The sequence below is a fragment of the Anas acuta genome, chromosome 5 (assembly GCF_963932015.1).
Source record: "Anas acuta chromosome 5, bAnaAcu1.1, whole genome shotgun sequence".
Taxonomy (NCBI): domain Eukaryota; kingdom Metazoa; phylum Chordata; class Aves; order Anseriformes; family Anatidae; genus Anas; species Anas acuta.
In genome coordinates, this window is record NC_088983.1 from 6600568 (window position 1) to 6626954 (window position 26387).

The window sequence follows — 26387 nt, forward strand, 5'->3', positions numbered from 1 at the left end:
GTTTTTTAGAGTCAGGGGAGTAATTATTTGAAACTGGGAACCAAGAATGAAAAAATGTCTTGTTCTCAGCTGCTGGCCAGTTGGGCAACTCTTCTGTTTTGGGTTACTAGCCCGAGCCAGGCAGTTTTCAGGCATGTATTGGATGCTGCCCAGAGATCCTCCTGATCTGAGCAGGAAATATCAGTGTGGGACAGGGTAAAAATTTGTTTTGCTGCTTTAGGTGCACAGCCTGAGAACAAGGAGGTCTTTAATGATGAGCCCAAAGTCTTACATGGGACAGAGCAGCCGGGGACGCATTTTTCTACACTCCTGTAAATTTTTTCCCCTGATGCCTGATTGCTTTACACTGGTCACAAATGTGCGTGCTTCAGGCAAGGGATTTCCAGGTGCAGCCTGTGTTGGGTCAGCTCTACTCTTTGAGAAGGGAATAGGTCAGAACAATGTAGAGTTGGGGAAATGTTGGGGAAAAATCCCCCCAAAGTGCACCCTTGAGAAGATTGTGTCCGTATGGAGACCAGGAGCATCACCAAAGATGCTCTGCGCTCCTGAATCAGCCAGGCCAGCAGGAGTGAGAGTGGCTCCGTAGGTGTCACTAAGCCAAGGACTTAGCTCCACGAGCTAAGCACAAGGATGTAAAAAATTTTCAGCAGCTCTGAAGATCCAAGGAGAGAATTTCAAAGTCAGAGCAACCACAAAGGACAACTTGGAGATCCTTTTGGCAGGGAGGTGCCTTTGGGTGATCCCAGAAATATCGTTTGGGCTATGAAATGCCGGGAGCAGAAGGGGCTGGACCACATCTTCTGTAGGACAGCCTTGTGTTTGCCCTGTTCAGGCTTACACTGGCTTGGGGAGCCACTGTGAGGCAGCCCAGCCTTGAAAGATAGATAATGTGGGCAAGCTTGAGGGTACTGAAGAGTTATTACTGTTAATGGTGGAAGTCTGAACAAATTTTTTTTTAAAAGGAAATTGAAGTTTTTAAACTTTGCACAGTGAATTTCAAATATAAGTAATGCAGGGAGAACCTGATTTATTTTATTTTTTTGTACCCTGGCATTCTTACATCTTACAAATGACTCTCCTCCATTAAAATTTTTTATTTTTGCCTTTGCTCAGTGTTATGGAGGGGGCTCTAATGCAGAGCCGGGAGGTGGACAGCCCCCAGCCCGTTGTGCAGTCACAAGACCACCTTTATTTCCTGGAAGGTGACTGATTTGAGCTCCACAGGTAGAGCAGTAAATGTAAAGCTGAGGGATTCTTGTAGTAATTCATGGCTTGCCGACATCTGCCACCTGTGTAGATATCCAGACACCATAGAAATACAACAAACAGCAGTATTAGGGTTAACTTGACTTCCAGTGGGCTGTGTTTTGTCTAGGCTCTGCAAACCTAAATATAAATATGCAAGCTTGCAATCTGCTGTGGGATTTCAGTGTTCCTGGCCGTAATGAGGAACAGAGATTTTATTTTGCTGTGATTCCTGGAAGAAGTGACGGTGGTTCCCAGAGGAGCTGCATCTATCTGCTTGGCCTTGGAGGACAGCGCTGTGCCGGAGCGGGTGTTTGTGCTGCAGCACAGCGGAGTGGCAAACGTGGGCTGAAAGGAGCCGGGCACGAAGCTGCTGGAGGCTGGGACCCCGATCCTGCGGCCGGGGATGACGACAGCAGCCCTGCCCTCGCTGCTCCCTGCCTGGTGATCATCCTCTGCTGACGGGGGCAACTGGATCACAGCCTGCACCAGGATGGAGGTGGGGTGATGGAGGACATCAGCACACCTTCTGGCTGTGCTCGCCTTCCCCTAAGCCACAATTCCTGAGGTACCTGACTGATCAAATAGGTGAATGGCTTACCAAAAGCCCAAGGATTTTACATAGCATCACCCTGTAAACCTGCAGCAGAAAAAAAGCTATACAGTTTGCTGCTGTTGTTTTTCTTAGGTTTTGTTTTGTTTTAACCTCACCTCCACCAACTATTAAATCGGGCACCATACCATTTAATATCCAGGCCTGACAACTCTGGGTTTTGGAGGAGACTGCTCGTTTGGGTGCTGCCACAACAGGCGAGGGTTTTCCTCGTGTCTGGCAGCCCTGCCCGTAAGGAGCCCAGAAGCCTCTGGCACCTGGGGCAGCGTTGGACTCGGTGTGTGAGGAGATCTGCCAGGACTGTCAGCATCAGAGGACGTGTGTGGTAACAAAATCCCAGTGGTTCACAGTGCTTAATTACCTGAGTTTACCTGGAAGGTGTTCATCGGTCGTTAGTGCTTGCAGGGGGCAAGGTATGGCCACCGATCACTCTGACCCTACTGATATGAGGAGGACTGACAGCACCAATCTGCTGCTTCTTGTAGATGTTGTGGCAGTGAATTCCTGCACTCTGTGGGACTGGGATGATGCAAAGCCTTGGGAAATTTCCTCACAATCCTAAGAAAGCCTTTGGGGAGGGAAAGAAAGGGTCTGGGCTGAGCTGATCAGTGCCAGACAAGGTAGAAAGAAGTACAGGGACATCTGCCACCTACATGCAACCCTAAACGTGCTCAGAATTATTTTGCTATTTAAACCTTGCCTTTCCCATCTTTACCCTTTAATTTGCTTTCTAAGGTGAGATAGCAACCTTTCTGGGAAAGCTGCTGGCAGCCAAGCAGAATGGGGTCTTCAGCCTTCGGTAAGCTGCAGTTAAGCACAGCTCGTCTTCTAGTGGTGCTTTCAGAGGTGGATCCTAATGCTCACAATTTATACGCCCCTGTTTTGGGCTGTTCCTGAGTGTTCCCAGCTTGACATGCTGTCTGATGGGGTTTAGTGCCAGCTGTTTTATGTTTGTTTTCTGGAATGCTTCAGCCGAAATGATTCAGTTGTTTTGCAGAACGAGATGCTGGATCAAAATACGGCTTTGAACAAAAAGATCCCGGTGTCATTCTGCCAGGGTGACCTCAGGCTTGGCAGAAGAGAGGGTGGGAGGGATGAGAGCCTCCGCAGCCTCCATCTGCCTTCTGCTGCCTTTGGGAAAAAAATATACCTGGGAGGAAGGACAGAGGACAAAAAGGAAGAAGGACAGAGAGAGAGAGAAAGAGGGGTGGAAGGAAAAAGGAGACTGGGCTGGGGGGAGATGATGGTGGAGGTGGACAGAAGCTGCAGGGAACAAAGATTTTCAAGAAGCTCAGAGGGTGGGTAGGGGAGAATAAGGACGTGTGCTAGAGGAGCTGGGGGGACAGTAGAAGAGCAAGTTTTTATTCCAGAATCTCAGCTCTTTTCTCCCTTCAAGGTGTGAAACTTGTAGAGCCAGCATGTCCCTCTGTCACCAGAGCTGGATCTGCTGCATGGATCCAGCCCTTTCCTCTGTTTCTCACTTTGTTCCAGGGAGCGAGGACAGCGCTGTGTGCATGGGACCAGCCCTGCTGGTGAGCTAGGGGAAGGCTGCCACAGTTCCCGTGTCTGTAACTTGTTTTCAGTGATGCTTTTCTTTATTTCGAAAATCATCTTAAAAAGAAAAACCTTTTAATTTGAGGGATGTCACAGAAGTTACAAAATCAAACTCCCAAACGTCAGGAAATGCTGAAATTTGTGCCTGACACCCGGCCTTCTTATATGTTGGTGATGCAGCCCCTGATAGCAGTCACACTGCAGAGCAACCAAAGGCAGAGGAAGATGTCTCACCTCCAGCCTGCACAGCCCCGAGCACGTCAGGGATGGATGAAGAATCTGGCAGGAAGGCACGGCGCTGCTGTACAGGGGAAGAACTGCTTAACGCAGTGCAAGGACACTGTTGGGAGCATCAAGCTGTAGTCTGACTTTCATCTCCTGCCGTTTGAGCCTAACCAAATTCCCTCCCCGTATGTTCCTGCTCCGTGAGGTGCTGGCAAGGAGATGAAAGGAGCTGCAGGCTTAGGTGTCTATCACAAGCTGGTGGAGAAAGTGGCTTCCTTCCCGCTCAGCCACCTCTGCGTCTTCATTAGTCGAGGTGGGTGAGATGGGAGAGCCCTCAGGGAGGCAGAGCACGTCCTCAGTGCTGCTGCTCTTACACCTCGTGGAAGGGGCCGGCCGTTTGTGGGAATGAAATGGGTTTGGTGGCTCTGGTGGCTGTTGGAGAGCTGGAGGAACCTGCAGGGCCCCTTCCCTCGGCGCAGAGATCCTGAGCCAAGGCAAGCAACGCCCTGCCCATGTGGCACCCAGCGCTTTCCAAGCTGTGGCCGTGTAGATTTGGGACATCTGCTTTTGAAATCTTGGAGATGTATCTCTGAAATGGAGAAATATGGATCGCAGTGTGAAAAACCCTGTCGGGGGAGAGACGGGGTGGTGGGAGCGGTCACGTCTGGCTGCATTAGCCGGGCGGGAGGCTGTCTGGGGCAGATGTCTTTTCCAAACACTCCTCCTGGCCCACGGCCCTACAGGAAATCCCTCTGGGGAACGATGATAATCCACCAGCCCTGGGACAGGTGCAGTGTGTGGGGCAGAGCAGAAATGCTCCGTGCCGCCTGCAGGAGGGCTTTTGGACGGGCTGCGAAGTGAAGCCAAACCTATCGCCGGGCTGAGCACTTGCAGACAGATGATTTCCTCGCCGCGTTACCGAGGTGGGACCGTCTTGACGAGAAGAGGCGCTGCCTTTTGGCAAGCCTCCTCACGGCAGCAATAAGCTTGGAGCACAGGAGGCTGAATTTATTTATTTTCTGACAAACGCCTTGCTGCGGCGGCGTTTCGCTCAGCCCGTGGTGTGTGGGAACCTGCGTGGGAGAGCGACATGGTAAACAACCTGCTTTTTAAGGCTGTTGCAATTAGGGAACTGATTAGCAAGCTGCCACATGGAAATCTCGAGAGTACCAGGGATCGGCTGTGCAATCAGGGCTGAGTGTGCGGCCGGGCCGCTCGGGCTGGCTCGGTGTGATTTGGGTGACCAGGCGGCCAGGAGCTGCTGCTGGTGACTCAGGTGCTGGGCATCCCTCCAAGGGAGCACCGAGCAAACACCCAGCAAAGTCCTGAAAAAGCACTGCTGAGCTCTGCTGCATGGCCCCAAGAGCAGAAAAAGGGGAGCGTTGAAGTCACTTGTCCAACTTAGTTAACTTTCCCAATTAATTTCTTCCTGTCTAGGTTCCAGTTGTGCTGTTGGTTACAATTTGCTTTCCCACCGCAAGATGCGGTGCCCCAAGTAAGGAAACTTGAGGTTTGATCCCAGGGACGGCTGCAGTGTGCTGTAACGTGGCTGCAATTTGTCGAATTGCTGCAAGACCTCGGGTCCTGCTGGCTACAAGCTGCTTGGTATTCCCATTTCAACAGGCTTTCTTTATGCTTTTTGTCTCATGTTACATAAAGAATATCCTTCTGGTGGTGCCCCTTCTCCGAGACAGATGTTGAGCCTGTATCTCTCTGGAAAAGCTGCATTGCTTAAACATAAAGGCACGGCTTCTAAGCAAATGGACTTGAGCGTGAAACCTTGTGCAGCCACGCTGGTTTTAATGCTCTTGGCTGATTTTGATCCCGAAGCTGGTCACGCAGCCCAGAAGGATGTCCCTGGAGCATCTGCTTAAAAATAGCACGAAGCTGCATCTGGTTAAAAATAGCTGCCACTTGGAAACTCACGCTTTCCTGGGGAGGTAAGGCCTCCTCGCCGCGTGTTGTAACACCGACGGCTGAGCTACCGACGAGCATGAGCTGCTGGCTCTTACAACACACATGAGCCCCGAGGCGTCGGGATCAGGGGAAAGTTCAGGATCTCCCTGCTGGTTTGCCCAGTGTGCCAATTAGGTGTTTCTCAAGGATTTTGCACAGGTGCTGCTAACTTTGCCCTATTAATGCTGTTACTCCATCGGTACTGCTCGTACCCTTCAGCTGGCGCAGCGTAGCTTGAAATCTTCTAAAACTTACGGTACGGAGGGCTTCTGGGGCACGGATTAATCATGGGAAAGATCAAAGTTGCTTTGTTAGTTTTATTTTCCTGTTTTTAATGAATAATACATTTAAATGGTTTCCTTTCCCAATAAATCACATCTCAACATTTTTCTCTTCGGTTTAATAGGTGGGAAGGACTAACAGGAGGTTTTACAATGGAAATTCACTTGCCTAAGCAGAAGGAAATAATAATGAGTGTAATTGGCAAGGGGAGGAGAGAGAGGAATCGGTTCGTTAAGTCTTTAACGAGTGATGCAGGAAGAAGTACAAGGTAGTATTATTATTTATACATCTTCAAGCAAGGAGGAGGATTTTCCCCATCGTATAGTAAAACCGAGACTCCAAGGGGATGTGCGGCTCTATCCCAGCTGGGGAGGGGACGCAGTTATTACAGTTGTGTGGGTCAGCTTCAGGTTTTGTTGTTGCGTGCTCCTAGCCCAGATCAGCATGACAGGACTGGGTTACGTTTGCACATGGAGTGAGGCCGGCAGGGCCAAGGGGCTGGGGAGGGGAAAGCATCGTGAGCAGGCAGCACGGGGCTGGGGCCAGGAGCCTTCGCCCAGCCCGGCTGCAGCTGGAAGATCACGTTCAGCTGCAGCTGGAGGGAAGCTCCCGTCTGTCATCTCGCTGGATGTGACCTGACTAATTTATCCTGCTTTTACACACCGCATGGGTATTGTGTGCCTCCTGCTGGGTACAGCACAGATATTAGTGGGTCTTCCAGTTATAGGGCCTTTCTGGGGCTCCAGAGGGCTCCGTTCAGCGCTCCAGGGATCTGCTGTCTGTCAAGTCCCTCCTCCAGTTTAAAATTAAAAACCTTTTCCCCTGGCATCTCCTCCTTGTGCATGTTGAGGCAGTTCTTAGCTGTTATCACCCCAGCCTGGTATCTCTTTCAAACAAATATCACGAGGTTACCATCTCCAAACTAATGCAGAAACTTGTAGAGGCAGAAAGACAAACTGAGCATAAGAAAAACGTTTCTTGCTGTTGGCAGAGAAACACGTAGGTGAAAAATGGAGCTGTCCTTTTCCTTCTCTCACTGTGGTGTGGCTGTAAGGAGAAGGAAGCACAGGGAAGTGGCTTTCCCATCAAACACATCCTCCTTGGCAGCCAGCATCTTTCCTGCAGCCTGTGGCCTGGGCAGCACAAACCAGCTGGCATGTGATGATTTCCATTTCAGAACCCGGTCTTTTGTGGCATGGGGTTGTTCGTGTTCAGGGAAATCTTTCATTATTCTCCACATCCCGTTTCCTCTTCATTACTTGCTGTAGAAATGAATGAAAAAGCCTTACCATCATGTTTTGCAGCCCTGTACAACATGCTGCAGTGCCTTGCTTCCTAACTGTCAACATCCACAAGCAGACTTCTAAATAGATTAAAAAAAAAAAAACACAGAATTTATAAGAGCAGATGTGGAAAATCAGATTTTTGAATTGCTCTGCGTGTGTCTGAAAAGCTGTGTGGCAATCACGATTAAAACTATGCAAAATAACCTCTGTAGTATTCGTAGCTGGTCTGTAGACTCCAAGTGGCAGCAGAATACGCCCGTGCTGGTTGCTTTAAGTTTCTCAAGCTGCCTTCTTCCTCCTCTCTCGCTTTCTCACAGGACTTATGCAAACAGATATAAAGCAGCTCTTCCTTCTTGAGCCTTAGCACTAGGCTCTGCCATCCACTTCTCAGCCCTCTTCTCTCCTGTGGCAGCTACGTGCTGGGCTCTCCAGCTCCTCCAAACTCGCCTTGGCACTGGCACTGCTACATCCAAGTGCTAGAGACTGCGAAGCAAATTGAACTTCCCCAGAAGGTCCTGGTGCTAACTTGAGACGTGTCTGCTGAGCATCGTGATCTCTTCCTCACCTCCTGTTGCTGCCAGAGCTTTGGCATCACGGTGTGATTCCAGAAATAAGCTTGTGATGGGATTTATGGCAGTAGCTGAACGCCGTCATGTTCGCTAGCGCTGTTGCTTGAACTTTATTGATCCTGTTCTCACTGCTGCTGCGCTCCAAAATCATTATTCAGCCTCGATACACAGACGCTGCTGATCACTTAGCGCTGAGGGTGAGAGCTGAGATGGGTTTATGTCTTAAACCAGGCAGAAAAACAAGAAAGGGGTCTGCCCTACTTCAGCATGTGGACGAGAACCAAAGGCCCTGCCTTGAGTGTGTAATTCTGTGTGACCTGATGCTCTGTTTGGGGCAACGATGATCGCATGTGCTGTGCATCTCTGAGACTGCTGAGAACACTGCTTCATACTCACAAGTGGGAAAACTCCTGGTTTTTGGAGTCAGAGCAAATTGCTCTATTATTCCTTCTTGTTCTTTCAGACAATATCGACTGGTTGACATCTTAAAAGATGAACTGCCCATTAAAATGGCTTTTCTGTCAAGTGCTGGTAGGAGACACCCCAGCCCCTCCAGCACAAGCTGGTTCTTTCTCTGGTCTTCATACCAAACTTCTGCTTTTAGAAGGAAAACAGCAGCTGGCTAAAACACGAGCCTCAGCCTCTGTTTGATGTGCCACATGTCTGCCTTGCTGTAAGCCTCTGCTGGGATTTGAACCGATCTGTTTTTGTGCACAGACTGATAGAAATTGCAGGAGGACAGAAGCTCGCATGGATGTGAAGTGAAAGCGAACCACTACCCGTGTAGTTCAGAAGTTTCCTGGGGATGTGGCTGCTTGCCTTTGGCAGATTCACACGTCCAGGTAACTTATGAGTGAACTGAAGAGAAACCTTTGCAGTCCTTAAGAAAGGAAAGGCTTTCAATCTACAGCACATGTTGTGGGGAAGCAGAACAATCAGCCGTGGAAGTACAGCTTCAGGTCGTAGCTTTTAAATCCTTTTCCCCTTTCAGAGCTGGGCTATCAGCTTCTTCAATGCTGCGTTGTGTTTATGGTGTTTTAATTAGGAAGGCTTCCTGTGGTTTGGACTATGCATGGGATTGCGATGATAAAACTCTTGGTTAACTGATACACCAAGTCTTTGTAAGGGATTTTTTCATAGCATACATGTTTTCCAGCTTGGAAAATAAACATCTGGGTTTAGCCTCTGTTTATTTTCAGTAAATAGGAAGGAGCCTGCTGTTAGGTGAGCACTGAGAGAGCTCCTGCACCACTGATGGCTGGAAAGGATGGGTGTGTGTTTTCCTTCCCAGTGTAGGTGATGGTTTTTGTATTCGTTTCCTAAACCCTCCCACTACTCGCTGCCAGGACATGGGCTAGGAGGGCCGTCAGCCCGATCCCAGCAGTTATTCTGTGCTGTGGTGCCGGTGAGGGGCTGTGAGCTGCAGCCACTGGCCTCCAGTCTGCTCATGTGCTTTTTGCAGCCCAGTGAGCCCTGTGCTTGGGCTCTGCTCCGTGCCTATATGGTGCTCAGTGTGATGGGATCTTGCTTGGGGTGCTCCTAGGGGAGCACAGGACAGCACACATTCTGGTACTAATAAAAAAGGCTTCGTTAAGTTTTAATCTATTGGCATTACTACTTAACATTGCTTTTTGAATATCTTTCTTTCAAAGGCAAGTTTTATTGACATGTGCTGAACTATAACACTAGAAATCTTCATGTGCCAGGGCGTACCTGAATACTTTGTAGTGCCAGCGTTACGGTAGCAGGGCTGAGATTGATTTCTGATGGGGGAGCTCTGACACGCTCTGACTGCTCCGAGGCGAGCAGGGGCTCCACAGCACGTCATGCTGCAGCTCCTCCGTTTGTCTTACTGCTGTAGTTACACCACCACTTAAGGACTTAACTGAAAGAAACCCTTGGAATAAATACATAAATAAAAAACTGTTCCAGAAAGGCTTGTTGAGAAATGACTTAACGTGTCTCTCCAGCAGAGCTTGCTTTGTCTTTCCTGCACCAGGAGCAGCTGAGCTCCAGCCAGGACTGCTGGAAGGAGCAGTGGGTAGTGGCACTGGGCAATATGGATAAATAAATTCATTACAGCAGTTGTGCTTAATTGTCCTAAAGGTATGCGATGGGGAAAGGGGGGTTATCTGTCTGGGAAGGTGGGATTGGGTGGGCTCGGGGGCAGGCAGGGCATGGTGACTGCACTGCCGGCTGGGTGAACGGGGCACCGGTGCCTGCAGCCAACCCCGGCTGACTCGGTGGGTTATTTATTCTCCTCTCCCTCCACACGCAGAATTTCCACTGCCATAAACACGTGTTAGGCCTGAGTGGAGAGGAGGAAAGGGGAAGAGGCTTTTTAGTACTTGGCTTTGTAGTCGCTTTTACAGATAGCCAGGCGCAGTAAGTACCCCATAGTTACAGACGTCCAAATTTAACCATCAGCGCAGACAACTCCCTTCACTGGGTAATTGCTTGCTTGTTTTTCTAGCAGTATGTGGACATCCGAACCATTCGTGGTGGTTTGTTGCTTCACCAGAGATTAGAGGCTTTTCAAGGTCTGGGTCTTCCTCATGTGGTCTGGAGCCGCTTTGTTTGGTAAAATCCTGTCAGCACAGGAGCAGAAAATCTATATTCTGTAGGAAACTCCAGAGACTGTGAGCAGAAAGACTTCTGCAGTGACCTTACACCCTGTGACACTAAATGGCCACCTTGTCCGAAAGCAGGCTCGAGCACTGGGTGGATGATTTCGGCCCACAGCCTCTTGAGAGCGATGCTGTGGGCGATTTGGCATAGGTGGTGCCTGTGTGCTGAGGAATTGCCGTCCTGGTGAGGGCTGGCTGTCGGGATTAAGGTGGTTTTGGTGCTAAGGATAGCTGCTGGTGGTGGTCCGCCATTTCAGAATCACCTGGGCCTTGTTGTCGGAGGGCTGAACTCACCTGCTCTGTGCTGTGGTGTGAGGGGTCGGGGAGCGCTCAGGCCCTCTGAAGGAGGAATTTATTCTGTGGGACGTGGCCGTGTGTTTGGATCAACCAGATCGCCTGGTAGATGGCCTCCTGCAGCCCTGAGGTGTGCTGGGCTCTCCCTCCCGTTTTCACTCCAGACAGCATCGGGAAATGGGGAGAGCATGGACCCAAAAGAGCTGATTGCATGTTGCAAGTAGCGCGGGAGTCGGTCTCCTGCTTAGCAAACCCTAAAGTTTCTGTAACTTAATGTGGTATGAACGTAAGCATGGGTGAGGATCACCTGGAAGACCTGCACCTGGAGAAATGCACAGGATAATGCAACGGTGTAATGTGGGAAAACGTGAATTTTGAGGAATGTTTTAAATATTAATGGCCCTTTGTGAACCATATCAGAACCGCGGGCTGCCTGCAAGCAGGCTGAGCCCCGGGCTGCACCGTGTGTCCCGCCTGGTAGCCCCATGGGCTGCTTTGCTCCTCTCCACCTGGGGGCTGCTCATGGAGAGGGGCTTTTATCCCATTTTCCATTCCTTGGAAGGTCTCCTGTGCGTGCTGAGCTCCAGGCCAGAAAATTTTGCCAACTGAGGTTTTTGGCCCTGATCCAGAAAAACACTTAAGTGTAAGCTTACACCTAGACAAAGGGTAAGTGTGCTGGAATTTAAAGGTGGGCAAATTCCAAAATAATGGAAGGAAATTTCTGATTTTTTTTTTTATTCTCTCGCACGAAGTTTGAGCTCAGCGAAGGCACTGGCTTCCTCTTTAGGGGAAGAAGGATGAACTGGTTGACCTCTTGAAGTTCTTCCTCAGCCGTGTTTTCCGTGGTAGATAACAAGGCCATTGAAATGGCGCAGTGATGATTGAATGTTTGGAAGGGATATTAAACCTCCGCACGTCAGCTTGTACTTCTGGAGATCAAAATGACATCTTGTGTGGGGGAAAGAGGCGAATTATCTCACAGCTGCAGGGTTCCTCCATCTTGCTGTCATGTGTTCCTGGTTGCCCACCGACAGAGGCAGGATGCTGAACTAGATGGGCCAATGTTGTGATTCCGCCTGGCAATTCCTGTGGTCACTTGAGTCCTGTTGGCTTCAGTGAGAATTAAACACACATTTAAGCACTTCCCTAGAAGGGCAGGCTTTTCTACACCTCTCTTTCTGAGCAACTGCTTGAAGCTCGGCAGCGAAGAAGGCAGGGTTCTTTTTTAGTGCTTGGATGAGCCATACCACATCCTTTTTTGTTTTAATGGGAAAATCCTAATTTACAGTGTGCTTCCATTTTAGAAATAAATGCAAGCTGTTTCACAGTCAGGCCAAGCTCCGTGTCACAGTTAAGTCATTGGGGATGAGGTTTCCAGTCGGTGCCTCTGGAGGGGCTGTGCGCACGAATGGGAAGGAGCATGCAGCAGAAAGAAAAGCAAAACTGAGCTTTATGGCCGGCTTTGCTTCGAAACCTGTGTGGCAGGAACACTCAGAGGAATACATCATGTGGCTTGCATCCCTTTGAAGTGGCTGGGTTCAGCGCTGATGGGATGGCTTCCCTAATCTCCACTCTTACAGAAAGGACCAGGAAACACGCCTGTGATGTGGGACTCTTGCACTTCAAGCCTTGATCAAGTCGATGGCTTTTTTTTTTCTTTTAGCAGTTAATCAACAAAGCTAGTTGAAAGCAGAGAAATGCTCTGCCCCCTTTTTATGGGCAAATGAAGTGGTACGAGAACAGCTGCGTCTGGGTACTGCTGCTGATCAGCTGCTCTGGGACGATCAGAGGGCTGGGAAGTTTACAGACCGCCTGCTCTTCCTGTGGCATTACATCCATGCAGAGGGGTTTGGTAATAGCTGGCTTTTGTCTTGCAGCAATCTGCCCTCGAAACAGGCATCCTGAGTGTGCTGGTGCACGCTGTCCTGCTGCATACTCCAGTACGTGTCCCCAGGGTGCACTTGTTAGGAGGGCCTAATCCTATCCTCTGGGAAGCAACTGACTTGAACACTGCAAATTTCATTTCTTTCTTCTGAGGCAAGTGTGGCCCAGATGAGGCTTTGATCTGGGAAGCTCAGATGAGTCTGACCTGGTCTGTGCAAGGATCCCAGAAGCCAGATGGCTGCGATTTTTAAGACAGATGTCTGCTGCTTTATGCGAATGACTTTCTGGATCCAGGGCTCAGTTCTGTGTTGTAAGAGTGACTTGTTTTGTGTAAACTGAGCATTGCTCGGGAATTGTTATATGGCTGAACTAAACCTGCTTTTAAAAATAAACAAATCAATAACAGTAAGTTTTGAGATGATTGAGTTTTTCAGTGCCAACAGCTCCTGGGGTGTTGCTCTCCAGAACTATAAAATATTACCTGTCCTTTGCTAAATGAGCCCTTTAAAGAAAGTGGAGAATGACACAATACCAAACAGCAAAGTCACTACAAATGGTGATAGTGAAGCGTAGCATGAGGATACTGAAGGAGGATAAACACTATTCAGCAAGCGAGTGATGGCTTTGGCTCAGCACTACCGCACAGGGCTGGTCAGTCAGTTGCACACAGGCACATTTTCAGAAGTTATTACCCAAAGAGCTGTGAGTTGTGATAACTCATTAGCCTTGAGCTTCTGGTCTGTTTACACCTTATGAATCAATGTGTTAGTGACATGTCTCAACATGGGAGAGGAGCGAGAGGCAGATGGGAAGAAGCAGTTATTTCTAGATTTTGGCCTTTGCCATTAACTTACCCTGTTGCTTTTCCCAGATGCTTTCCTTGCGCTGGATCCTAATTATCCAACTTCTAAACCAGGGATGTAATCGTGATCTTTGAAAGAATTTTCTGCCATAGCAAAAAGTGGGGTAGCAATTGTGCACAGCAGTGCTAATGCTTTGTTGCTTTATGTTTTTCCTGCATAGGAACCCTCCCAAGGGATCGAATTTTTAAGAACCTCACTCGGAAGCGCCAGCGGGCGATGCGAAGGCGAGTGCATCAGGTGAACGGGCACAAATTCATGGCTACCTACCTGCGACAGCCAACGTACTGCTCACACTGCAGGGAGTTCATCTGGTAAGAATCACTCAAAAACAGTGGTGTGGACCTTCCTAGCCTTTATGTTTTGAGGACTGACATGCCATCTGTGAATCAGTTGCCCAGCACTTCACCTACTAAAGTGCTACTAAAGTGACTCCCCATGCCCACCAGGACTACCAGGGTACATTTACACTGCAGATTGGAATCTGCTGCAGAGAGGCCAGAGCTGATGTGTAGGTTGGATGCTGGAAGCCAGCTGGGAGAGTGTGGGGCTAGGACAATGTTCCTCGCTTGTAAGTGCAAATGTTATTTCAGGAAAAGAAGTAAAGAAAGACCACAAATGTTAGCTTGAGTGGAGTTTTGAGATTATGATGACAAAAAACAGTTGCTTGAAAAACTAGAGAAAATATCTGAGAACAGAAAAGCCATCAGAGGAGGTGTAAGGTGTGGGATGATATGTGTGGGGGCGTAGGCAGAGCAGGGAGAAAAACTTATATATGTCTCAAAAGAGCATGGAGTAGGAGAGATAATAACAGGGTGTAGGCTGTTGGGATCAGTCTAATAAGTGTGGTGTGTGTTGTAATAAAACGAAGTATTTCAGAAACCAGAGTGAGGGGGAATTTGGAGAATAACACGTACATTGACAGCCTCGAACTGTGAGCTCTGGCCCTGGCAGTGCTTTGCTACACTTGCACCCCCCCAGTACTGAATTGCACCCTTATTGCTGGGCAGTTTTTCCCCAGGGATGTGGTCATCTGGGATCCTCTTGCCTTTTGACTCTCATTTCTGTAAATGGTCTACAAGAAGGCTTCTTTTCTGCTACTAAATTCTGTTCATGTTTTGCTTTGCATAGGGGCGTGTTTGGGAAGCAGGGATACCAGTGTCAAGGTAAGGTGCTCTGCTCGGGCACTGTGTGTGTGTAGGGTGTGCTGTCTCAGGAGCACTTCCCCATGCTGCTGGGATGTCCTGTGGTTACAAGATTCTCTGAAATCACCGCATATCTTCCTCCTCAGCTAGCCAAGACTGTGCACTAGAGCAGCTGTCAGTCCTAATGTCCCTTCAGCACAGTGTCCAGCTGATACTAAAACACAAATACCTTGCTGGAATGGCCACCCTCTTCCTTTCTCTCCCTGTGTAGCTAAACAAACTGAAATTAGGGATGTGACTTCAAAGGGCAGTCTCGTGGCCTGGTGCAGCACTTGTGTCTGAATGCACGTTTTGGCTGAATGGCTGTATAGATCAATGTATGTGGTCCTTGTTTGCACTTAATTGTTTTAGTTCCTTTCCCTTTTTTTCTATGGAAAGGTAGCAGAACTACTGGTTTCACAAGTGCATGGTCACCCAGGCCTTCTAACACAGCCTGTTTCTTGTGCAATGTAATAGGGCGCTGGAGTCTTGATAAGAAAGGAAGCTGCGTGTAAACAAAATGGGTATCCTGCATACAATCTCTGGGTAAAAGTGAACGTTACTGATAGGCCCTTGTGAATATAAGCTTGATTCAGCAACAGACAGAATAGTGTGGGACCCTGCAACGTGTCTGCAGCTTACATTTCCCATTACAAAAATCTCCTTGCCCAATCAGTAGCTGTGGCCATTAGTGTTGGCTCCAGTGCACGCGGGGTTATGGAGTGGAGGAATCCAAGTTCATTCCAGCCAAGCCAGCTTCAGAGCTGCAGAGAGCCCTGCTGTGCTTTAGGGCTAATTAGCCCTCTTGATGGGGATTAGCTGATTAGCCTAGACACAGCATTGTTCTGCTGCAGTTACCCAGCTTCACAGATGCAAGAACTGCACTGAGCCTAACAAACTAACCTGGACAGCACTCAGTTGGGTATCCAACGGGAGAGACACTTTGCCACTGAGATGTAGGAATGGCTTTTGGTATCTCAGACCTGTGTTCTCTAATGTTGTTTGTGTATGTTGTGTGAAATACCCCAGGACAAGTACAACAGCATTTCAGGGAGCTCATTTTACACTGGTGTTTCTCTTTGCATCTCCCGTATTTTATTTTACCATGTCCTGATAATATAAGTGAGCCATAAAGAAACCAGCTGATGGGGTGATGTGTTCTGAGTCTTTCAAAAGCTCTTTTCAGCATGCCTCTTTTATTTCCTAGTATGCACCTGTGTTGTACACAAGCGCTGCCATCATCTAATTGTTACAGCTTGCACGTGCCAAAACAATACTAACAAGAACGATCTCAAGGTAAAGTCACGTTTGTTGTTTCGGGTCGTCATAATTTGTGAACCTTCAGGATTGTCTGGGTATTTTCCTGTCATAGAACCTGTTCTGTGCTACCTTCGTTCATGGATTTAAAAGTGAGGAAGAATGATAGGGACGTGAATCCCTATCATTATGGTATTACATAGGCTGTGTAATATCATCTAGCTGTTCTTCTGTTAATTCCACTAACTGATTGGACCACCACGTAGTTTAGGAAAGGTCTTCATCTGAAGACATCAAGAAATAGCAAATCAAACTGTTTTCCTTAGTAATTTTCCTTCACGATTAACCACGTCATCATCAAAATTTGGTGCCTAATTCTTAATGGGGAATTCTCTGGTATTAAAATCCAACCACTGCTCTTTGTTTTGCCTTTTTTATTTTTCTTTTTGGGTAATTTTAAGTGCCCATTTAGTCACTGCACCACACCTTTACTCTATGAAATTATTTATGTTGTAATAAAGAAACCCTTGCATAACTTGTGTTTCTGAAGGCTTTCTTCTGTGCTAGTTTTGGCTGTATTTGACAGGAATAACATCCCCACCTAAAACAGCACTGTGCATTGCATCTCATTTCTATAACTGGAAATTGTTTAATAACTCTTTGAGGAAATTCAATTGAAACGTTCTTAATTGGGAGGTAGATCTATTGTATCCCATGCAGAAACCTTTCAAGTGCATGCAAGCAATTGCCTTTCCTCATTATTTCTTGACTCAGAACTGCTGAGCTAGACTTCTTAAAATGACCCCTTGCCAAGCCAGATAAATATAAGTTAAAATGCTCAAGGCTAAAGTGCAAATCTAATGCTAAGTCGTCATCCCTGTACCTCACCCCCCCTTTTAGCATTGTGAATGGTTTATGACATATCTAAACTGCTTTAAAAGAAGACAGAGGTGAGGAGGCACCACTTGCTTTAAACTCATCATTTCAGTAGCCCCTCTAGTTTTTGCTAAGTGATGGGTTCCCCTTGCCACTATTCCGGCAGCTGCTTGTTGAGACGCAAATTAGAAAGTAATGAAGAGGTTAAATGGGAACGGGTTCCTTCAGCTGATATAACCTTTTCTAAGGTGTCTTCGAGATCTGAAAGATTCACAGTTGGAAAAGAACAAAGTTAAAAAGGGGATGACAGCAAGCTATGAAGCTAAATGTGGGCCTGAAATGAAAGAGGAGGGTGAGAAAAGAAATGAGAACTTTAGGAGGAGCTGGGAAAACTATTCAATATTAAATTTAATGAAATCAACCGTTTGACATAAAGTTACGTGTTCGCACACAGTATGCAAGTTAGTCATTTGAGAACTATTTAGTTACAAATTGCTGTAGCTAGCAATTTATATTTGGCACTTCAGCATGATAGGTTTGTGATGAGGTAATCCATGCTTTCTAATTCCAAGTTTGTTTTAAGAATTTAAAATTGCCTGGGCGGCCTTCTTTAAAATCTGCTTTGTCAGATATTCCCTCCTGCCCAGCAAGTAAACCAGAGAAGGTTCTCTGCAAATGAGATTTCAGTCATTGTCCTTATGATAAATGTCAGTGAAGTGATGGATTGGGACGTTTTCTGAGCTGGGATTATTTTCACGGTTCTGCAGTTAAATGTCAATATGTAAGTGTCGAGAGGCAGGAGACCTTTTCTCCATTAACACCAGCGACAGGACCCGTGGGAACGGGGTTAAGCTGAGGCAGGGGAAGTTTAGGCTTGACATCAGGAGGAAGTTCTTCACAGAGAGAGTGGTTGCACACTGGAACAGGCTCCCCAGGGAAGTGGTCACTGCACCGAGCCTGTCTGAATTTAAGAAGAGATTGGACTGTGCACTTAGTCACATGGTTTGAACTTTTGGGTAGACCTGTGCGGTGTCAAGAGTTGGACTTGATGATCCTTAAGGGTCCCTTCCAACTCAGGATATTCTATGATTCTATGATTCTATGATTCTAAGTGATCTTTGCTATATGTGTATATTTGAATGTTTAAATCTCTGCTTTTCTTTTGGTCCCTCAGGTGACTGAACAGAGGTTTGGAATCAACATTCCTCATAAGTTCAGTGTCCACAACTACAAAGTCCCAACTTTCTGTGACCACTGCGGTTCCTTGCTCTGGGGAATTATGAGACAAGGCCTACAGTGCAAAAGTGAGTAGCTTATTACTGTAGTATTTTCACAATGTGATATAGATTTTTAGACTCTCAATGCACTGTGTGAGCTTGATTTGTGCAACCAAGAGAAGGACAAGCAATAAATATTCGTCTTTGCAAGAGTTAGATTTTATATTTTTTTTTTTACTTTTTAATATCAGGTTTCCAGAAGAACTCAAATTTTTACTCTCAGCACAGCTCTGTTTGGTTTGCACTGTTGAAAATATTCTTGGGTATTGCTGCTTCCTGCATCATTTTCTCTCTTTATCTGAAGCTTTTCCTTATCTGTCCTAATTAGATAAGGCAGCAAAAGGCATCCAAAGAAAAGAAGGTCATTGCCACATGTTGGCTAAACTGTCACACTGATACTTGATGACAAAACGTATCCACTTTTTTGTTTCAGTGATCTAAACTGTAAAGTTGTATAGGTAACAAGCAATCTCCATTTGCCTTCATCTCCCACAAGAGGTCGTACGTGTGTCCATGAGTAATAGCAAGAAAGATTTTACCTCCCATTATTCAACATAGCTCTAAAATTAGATATTTGCAAATGCAGGGAAAGTTTGTTGCTAATTCTGTGGCACTATAAATCCTAATTTAAATGAAAGGCATAGCTGCAATGTTATTTATATACCTCACAAACATACTTTTGCTTATGAATAGCTTCAGGTAATCTAGCACCCTACTTGGAGTGTTTGGGGTACGCTAACCTGATTTTCAGCAGTTTGTTCTCTTGTATGAGTCCTAATCTTGTTTCAGCAGAGATCGGTGGCAAAAATACACTCTTTGTTCAGATCTAGGATAGAGTCTGGTCACTATATTTCCTAAAGCTGAGCAGTCTTTTGCTAAGTTATTTCTCAGCAATAAATCCCTTCAAGTTGTTCTAATTGTTCCTTTGCTTTTCCTTTTCACCCCTACCAGTCTGTAAAATGAACGTCCACATCCGATGCCAAGCAAATGTTGCACCAAACTGTGGGGTGAACTCAGCAGAGCTTGCTAAAACCTTGGCATGCATGGGCCTGCAACCTGGGAGCATTTCCCCAAATTCAGTGAGTCTTTTTCTTTTTCCTCCTCTATTTGTAAATGTTTACACCTGAATCCAATTTGTATGTGTCCAGGAGAAATCAGAGACTTCAGTAATGACAAGTGGCATTGGCCAGTGGGCTGCATGTGTAGGCTGTTGCTCTGTGAGACTTGTGGCTAAGGTTTCACCTGGAAAATGGATGTTTTCTATCCAGATTTACCCTGGTGGAGGCATCAGTCTATGAACGTTGCTTTGTTTATGCTTCGTAGTGGTGTGACTCCATTGATTCTTGCGTCTGTTTGACCTAAATGAGAGTATCAGACCCCAAACTAATAAATTGTCAATGCAATTCATGCCATACCTTTCTTCAGCCTTTCTACAAATACGAATGCACTGCCTGTAGATGTGACTGGTGATAGAGCAAGAGAAGAGCTAAGCAAGAGGCCTAGGTTCTCTTCCTAGCTTTGTCACTGGTTTTGAGTCATTTTGGGCAATCTGTTTCATGATTTACCATTCTTTCCCCAGCTAAAATCCGAGGTCACTGTCAACATAGCATTATCTCTGGTCTTTGTCATCCAAGCCAGGATCCTGGTGAGGTTACTGCTAGAGCTGGGATGTGTGTGTTACAATTTCTGCCTGTCACTATTTAAGGCACCCTAAAATTCAGCTGTTATGTACTTGAATGTGTTTGGGGAATTTAAAACAGTGTAAGAGCTAGAGTGATAATGTCCATGCACAATACCAGAAATCAGAGCTGTTATTTGATAATAAATTGGCTTTCATGAAGATTTTTTTTTTCGCTAGCAGTTTTGAAAAGTCAGTTTGAGACCCCAGTAACCCATAGTAAAACACTAGACATTTTTACTTGACCTAAATATATATGTTCAAAACCAAAAGATAATCACCAGCCGTAGTTAATCTTGTTAGTCAGCTGCACTGATCGACCACATCAAGCTTTCTCAGCCTAGCGTGCTCATTAAGCTGTGCTGCTCCTTTTGATTTCAGTTGGCTGAGAAAAAATGAGACTTCCTTATTTTCCTGCTTCATGCTGCAACAGTTCAGGTTCAGTAATTCTTGGAGTTACACGGAAACACAAGCCACACACCCCCAACTTAGTTTTGTAAAAATCATCACTCGCTCACATTCAAGGTTTGCATAATATATATGTCAAGAGAAAATGAGACCAGGAAAATATAGATCTGTGCTTGGTGTTTAGCAATCTCCTCTTATTATTGGTGAGCTAAAGGCTCCAGTTAGTGTTCAGAAGCTTAAATCTGAGAGTTTCCTTGGGTGTTTCCTGAATGTTTTTGGTTCTTTCTGCATGGCTGAGGTTACCATTTTTGTGACAGCAAGGGAAGTCTTCCTGTGCAGGGAAGAATTTTGCTTTACATCAGAGCAGTCACAAGGTGGAGCTCAAGAAGTCCCTGTGACTTTGTTCGCACCAATAAATTAACCAAAAGTACTTCCAGTTTGTGTGCATACTCATACCTGAAGAGCAGTGAGCAGAGGGCACTGGAGATTGACTTGGTCTTCACGTTCTGCAAAACCAGAAGCTCTAGAAATGCTTGCTAATACTGATACAATTCCTGAAAATGCAGACACACATTGCTGGTGTGGGCAAGGAAAGCATTCGTTTGAATTTGCGGCAGTAGAGGAAGCCAGGAGCACAGCTGTGGGAAAGAAAACCATTTTGAGGTGCGGGCTTTTCTCAAGAGCCCTCGCATCAGGTAGAAATTGGAGAGTCAGAGGAAATCTGTTTGGATTCTAGATTTCACCAGAACCTCTCATACTGCAGAAACGATGCTCTTCACTCTGATGTTAGAAGGGAGACTTTTATTTCCACACTTGTTTTATTTTTTCTAGGAGTGAGGGCAGAGAGAGACAGGCCTGCCTTGGGATTTACAATGTAAAATGCTCAGGTCAGGAGCCAGCTGTGACATCTCAGCACACCTCTGCACAGTGACAGGGTTGGCTGGTACCCATAGCAGCTGTGTGGGGTGGCAGTGCCCATGCACTTTCTGTTCCAGTGGCCACGCAGTGCATCCGAACAGCACCTAAATGCCCACGTTGGGTGGGCTGCCTACCTGCGATCACCTCTGAGGCAAAGTACGATTTCTGTGCAGAGTGATATTTATTTACTTTTCTCCACAGAAACTGGCTTCGAGATCTACTTTGAGACATCAGGGAAAAGGCAGCGTGAAGGATGGCAACAATGTTAGTGAGAATTCAGCGAGCAAACTTGGGATCAAAGACTTAACCTTCCTTCGTGTACTGGGAAAAGGCAGTTTTGGGAAGGTGAGTGTTATTTGTAGCTCTTCAGGGAAATACTATGTTCCTTATTTGAGAAGCTCCAAGGTATGTGGAGTTATTTCATCATGAGACGTGCAGATTGTCCAGTGGACTCTGCTTTTGGTGCCCTGTGCAATGAGGCTGGTTAGAAAGAGAAGGGAAGAGAAAGAAAACTAAGAGCAAAGTGAAGAATGGGATATCACAAAAAAAGAAGAAAATTAGCAACCAGAAGAACTGCTGCATGCCAGGGCCCATACCAGAAACTGCACGTGTGTGCATTAGCACTTGTTTGGGCAGCATTTCTTGGAGCATGTGAAAACTTTTCCTTTCAAAGAAACAGAGCAGAGGTTTCAAATGTAATGCGACTGGGGTTTCATTCTCACAAAGCCAGTGCAAAATGCTGCACTTGAAATCGATAACTGAGGAGGGGAGTGGGACAGATGGTGGTGCTCAGAGGGTCTGCCCTCAGAGCATTTTGGCTGATGGTGGATGACCTTTGAGCACCTAGCCCCACAGCAGGCTTTGGGGTGTGTGGGCAGAAGGCTGCTGCAGGCAGTAGCACGTGCCGTTGACTGTACGCTGATGCCCATGCTAACAGCCTGATTCACTTGCTTCCACAAGCCTGCTCATGAGATAACTGACCTTTCTAGTGTGAGAAGCTGCGAGAATCTCAGCGTTGCTCATAAAGGCTGAGGGCTCGGCCCTTGCAATTCACCCTTCCCTTTGGTTTAGGTGATGCTTGCCAAGATGAAAGAGAGCGGGCAGCTGTACGCAGTGAAGGTGCTGAAGAAGGACGTCATTCTCCAAGATGACGATGTTGAATGCACCATGACTGAGAAACGCATCCTTTCCTTAGCAAGGAACCACCCATTCCTCACCAAGCTCTACTGTTGCTTCCAGACTCCTGTAAGTATAACCCAGGTAGTGGACAGCCTTCCTCCTGATACAGGCTGCTGTGTTTAGGATAAAAGCACTGCCCTGCGTGTTTGTTCCCCTGCTTGTTCCAAATGTTCACCTTAAACTCAGGAGAAAGCTCTCTTCTTAGGGGTGAACAGAGCACTGTGGGCCTTTAACGTCTGATACCGAGGCATTTGTCAAACAAAATCCTGGCTTGTAAACTCCCTGACAAAGTGGAAGTATCAGGGAAGCCTTTCTTTTATATATCTTATATATCTTTCCTAGAAACATTTTTATACCATTGAGCATTTCCAAATACGTAAGTGTAAATGCCTGCAGGCCTGAAGTGTTCTCCAGTTGCTGTGGGATCTCAGACCCTACTGCCCTGCTACCTGAACTTTAATAGTGCTGCGTTTGTCCTGTCTGCTCAGAACCGCACAAAATATCCTTCTGGGGTTACTGGCAGGGATTTTACTGGCATGGGCAGACGCTGGATCAGGCCCATACACGGCTGGTATTTCTTCTTGTGTAGATAAGACGAGTGACAGCACTGCTGTCACTTGTGATTTGTATACCTCAGTGGAAGACTGCACGTGCTGCCTGTTCAGCTGAGAGCCTCCTCCCGCGTGTGCATATGGGTGGGAGCTTGTTGCTGACGTGGGCGGTGGCAGGGGTGGCTGGGATGGAGGCAGTGGCCACAGCAGTATCCCGGCAAGGTAAGTTTGGGACTCCCTGAGCTAAGCTGTTATTAGGACCAAAGCATTTTTGCAGTGTAGCTCTTCCAGACTGCCTGGGCTCCTTTCCAGTTGCTTTTGGTCCATTGCTAAATGCTGATAGAGTTTGTTTTCCCTGTTGGAGGAGACAGGAGAAATTTCACCTATTAATTGTGGCTTCAATCCTTCATAAACCCAAAATTGCTCAAAAGAAAAAAGAAAGGGGGAGGCGGGGGGAGGAGAGAAAAAAAAAGACAAAAAAAAAAAAGGCATTCAAATGTGTCCAGCCACCTACCTGTTTCTCTTCTCATTGGGGTGATGCAACAGCCAGCTATGGAGTTCAAGAATTGAGCTCGTTTAGGGTGGAGCCCATGGGGTAGACTCATGTAATAGAAATGAGGTGGTGTGTTTCTTCTTTTTTTTTTTTTTAATATATATACAGTTTACATGGTTTCACAGAGCAGCCACACTCTATAGCAGAAACAAGGCTCGCTGTTGTCACTAGTAACCAAGGAAACTCTTTTGTGTTCCATAATATGAAGAAACATGGCCTGATTTTAATGGCCTTACCGCAGTTCTCATGTAAGATATCAGAGATGCCCAGTATTGATGAGTGCTGTTTGAGGTCAGATCTAGGACAGCAGCCTTTTTTTGCAGCTCGTTGCTATGCTCTTTGGCTTTCTTTACAGGATCGCAACTTAGATGTGAAAATAGCAAATGCAGTCCTGGTCTGTGTAGGGTATTTTCAGTGCGCTTCGGGAAGATTTAAGGTCACCGTGCTATTAGCGTCTGTCACGTTAAAAAAATGAATGCAATCTGCTGTGAGTGCAGAGAAGGTCTGCTGGGCTGTGAGGTAATTGAGGAGTCTTTTGCAAAGGGAAGAAAGGGAAGAACTCAGCCTGTTTAGACTAGCAAATGGAAAGCAAAAAGTGGATCTGATTGATGTCTGCAGATGTCACAGAGAAGGGAAACAAAGCTGTCAAGATGCTGGCTAAGATTAAATGAGTCTAGACTGGCCATGGATACAGTTAGACTGGAAATGAAAAGGAGGTTGCTAAACAGTAGAACAGCCTGGAACAGGAATTTCTGGACCAACTTTTAATCAGAGGAGCGGAGGGAAGAACCCCTCAGCCCTCGCTGCCCCGCACCTGGTCAGTCTCTGAAAGGATGCCAAGGGAGTGGTGCTTGCCATAGCAGGCCCCTGCTAGTTCCAGTCTTTCTCAGGTTCCTCTTTTCCTTGAATCCTGCATTGTTTCATTATCTGGATTGATAACTTCCCTCCAGGAATAAACAAAAACAAAAAGAGAAGCATTTACCAAAAAAAAAAAAAAAAGGAATTTCAGACTTCTGTGGTTTACCATGTCTTTTTGTCCACCTTCTGCACTCAGTGACACCCACCTCAATCCAGAATAACCAGATTTAAATTGCTTATAAAAGCATAATTAAAACCCTTTGCCATAATGGAAAAATGATTGCAGCAACAGGGTATACGATGCACAGGAGGGATTAAATGGTGCTGATACAAAATTTAAGGTTTATGCTTATTCTTCACATGGCATTGAGTTATCCCCTTCAGTAACACTAACTTGACAGAAAAGAATATATATATATATATATATATACATATAGGCACACACACGCATATATATAAACTAAAAGGAATCACTTATTTAAAATGTCACCCTGAAACCATGTTTAAAAATACCAAAGCACCTTCGTTTGGTTGGAGCTGGGGGGAGGTTTCCTCAGAACAGTGCCTGGTTTCACTTGCAGTTACATGGAAATTACATCAGACGTACACTTACAGCCCAAACTCTACAAAAGTGGTATTAAAGGTTCGTGTTTTTTTTAAAAAAAACAAGTATGACTCCAGTCTGCAATGAGTGGAGATCCTGGGTAAATAATGACTCAGTCGGCCTGACTTTAGGAATTTTTAGGGAAATAGCCATTTTGAGGCTTCTTACTGTTTTTCAAAAGAAAATAAGAGGCTGATGCCATGGACACATCAATACAGGCTGGGACTCAGTGGCTGGGTAGCATCCCTTCTGGAAGGTACCTGGTAGGTGCCAAGCTCAGTATGAACCAGCAGACTCTTTATAAATAAGTTAAACTATGTCCCTGGCTGATTCAGGAGGTCAGGGACGTTGCTCACCCCTCTGCTTGGCACCGGTGAGGCTGCAGCTAGGATACACGTGTCCAGTTATGGGCCCTCCAGCTGAAGGAAAGTTACACGAGCTGGGAAGGAGCTCAGAAGTGTCTGAAATGCTGCACGCTTTGAGGACAGGTTCTGAAAGTTTGGATGGAGCTGGAGCCATTTGAATTCAGACTCTTGTATAATATTCTACCCAAACCAGCAAACCTTTCTGCCTTAGAGCTGACTTACACAGCCCAGGGCATGTCTGTACTGTACAGCACGATGCTGTGTGGTGCGGGTAAGCTAGCTTTAGCTGAGCTGGCACAAGCACCAGAAACAGCAGTGCATTGTCTGAGTTCATCTATATTGTTGCTACTTTTGCTTGCCTGTTTAGTTAGGTGATTTTTTTTTTTTTCTGTGCTCACATCACTTGCTGATCATTTTCAGAAAGGTTTCCTGTTCTTTGGTGCTGCCTCTGTGCCTCTTTCCTGTGGTCCTCTGGAGTCCCAGCTGCAGCGTAAGCGATGCACGCTAGCCCCTGCTGCTCTAAAAGCCCATAGTGGGCTGAGGATGCCCGACCTCCAGCCAGCCTTCCTGCTTTTTGCAGAGAAATATTGCAGCCGCTAGGTGGTAGGAGCTGCAAGTGATGTCTCTGCCCGGTAGGTCGCAGTTTGCAGAGCCCAGGGAGCAAACCCTGGCTGTGCAGCAGGCTGGCAGAGGCTGGCCATGGCCCTGTGCATGCTCGGCCCTGGGCAGGGCCCTCACTCTGCAGGGAGGGAGGCGCAGTTTGGGACTCGCACCTCCAGATTCCTTTCCTCTGAAGGGATGGAGTTGTGCTGGTCCCTCGAAGGGAGTGGGTTTGGCCCGTTCCAGCAGCACCTGTGTGAGGTCTCCCTTGCTCACCACAAACTGAGATAAATCTCTGTTATTTTAATATTTTTTTTAATAGAATGTCTTGGTTTGAGTGCTTTCAACCTTGCCTAAGCCATTTGCTTCTGCTTTTTCTAGGGCCTTACAACCATCCTTTAGTGTCAGAGAGGATTATGCTCCCGCTGCGCTAATCTGTGAGCTGCTGACAGGTGCTGGGGCTGACCTGTGGATAAGCTCGGATTCTGCGTTAGGGGTCACAAGCACCCAAAACTGCTCCTTTCCGTTTACCTGCCATGGGTGTCATCCAACACCTCAACAATACAGGCCTAGGCCAGGTGAAAGAGGCTCTCCGTATAACTAGTGGGGTTAGTAATTCAATCCTGGGGAATGCAGAGCCTGGAATGTTTTAATTAAGATGAGTTTGCAACAAGTCGGTCCTGT

General features: G+C 46.7%; 1 protein-coding gene across 2 annotated transcripts in view; it reads left to right on the forward strand.

Moving 5' to 3' along the window:
* PRKCH (protein kinase C eta) overlaps positions 1-26387 on the forward strand; it is a 113352-nt gene that overhangs the window by 33711 nt on the left and 53254 nt on the right. The window contains exons 1-8 of one of the 2 annotated variants that reach the window (XM_068682488.1): positions 8521-8572; positions 13559-13709; positions 14527-14561; positions 15787-15875; positions 17887-18016; positions 18941-19068; positions 21195-21338; positions 22065-22238. In XM_068682488.1, coding sequence (XP_068538589.1) covers positions 8536-8572; positions 13559-13709; positions 14527-14561; positions 15787-15875; positions 17887-18016; positions 18941-19068; positions 21195-21338; positions 22065-22238 — 888 coding nt within the window. In that variant the 5' untranslated portion in view covers positions 8521-8535. Of the gene's footprint in view, positions 1-8520; positions 8573-13558; positions 13710-14526; positions 14562-15786; positions 15876-17886; positions 18017-18940; positions 19069-21194; positions 21339-22064; positions 22239-26387 lie in introns of those variants that run through there. The other variant, XM_068682487.1, reaches the window with a different exon arrangement.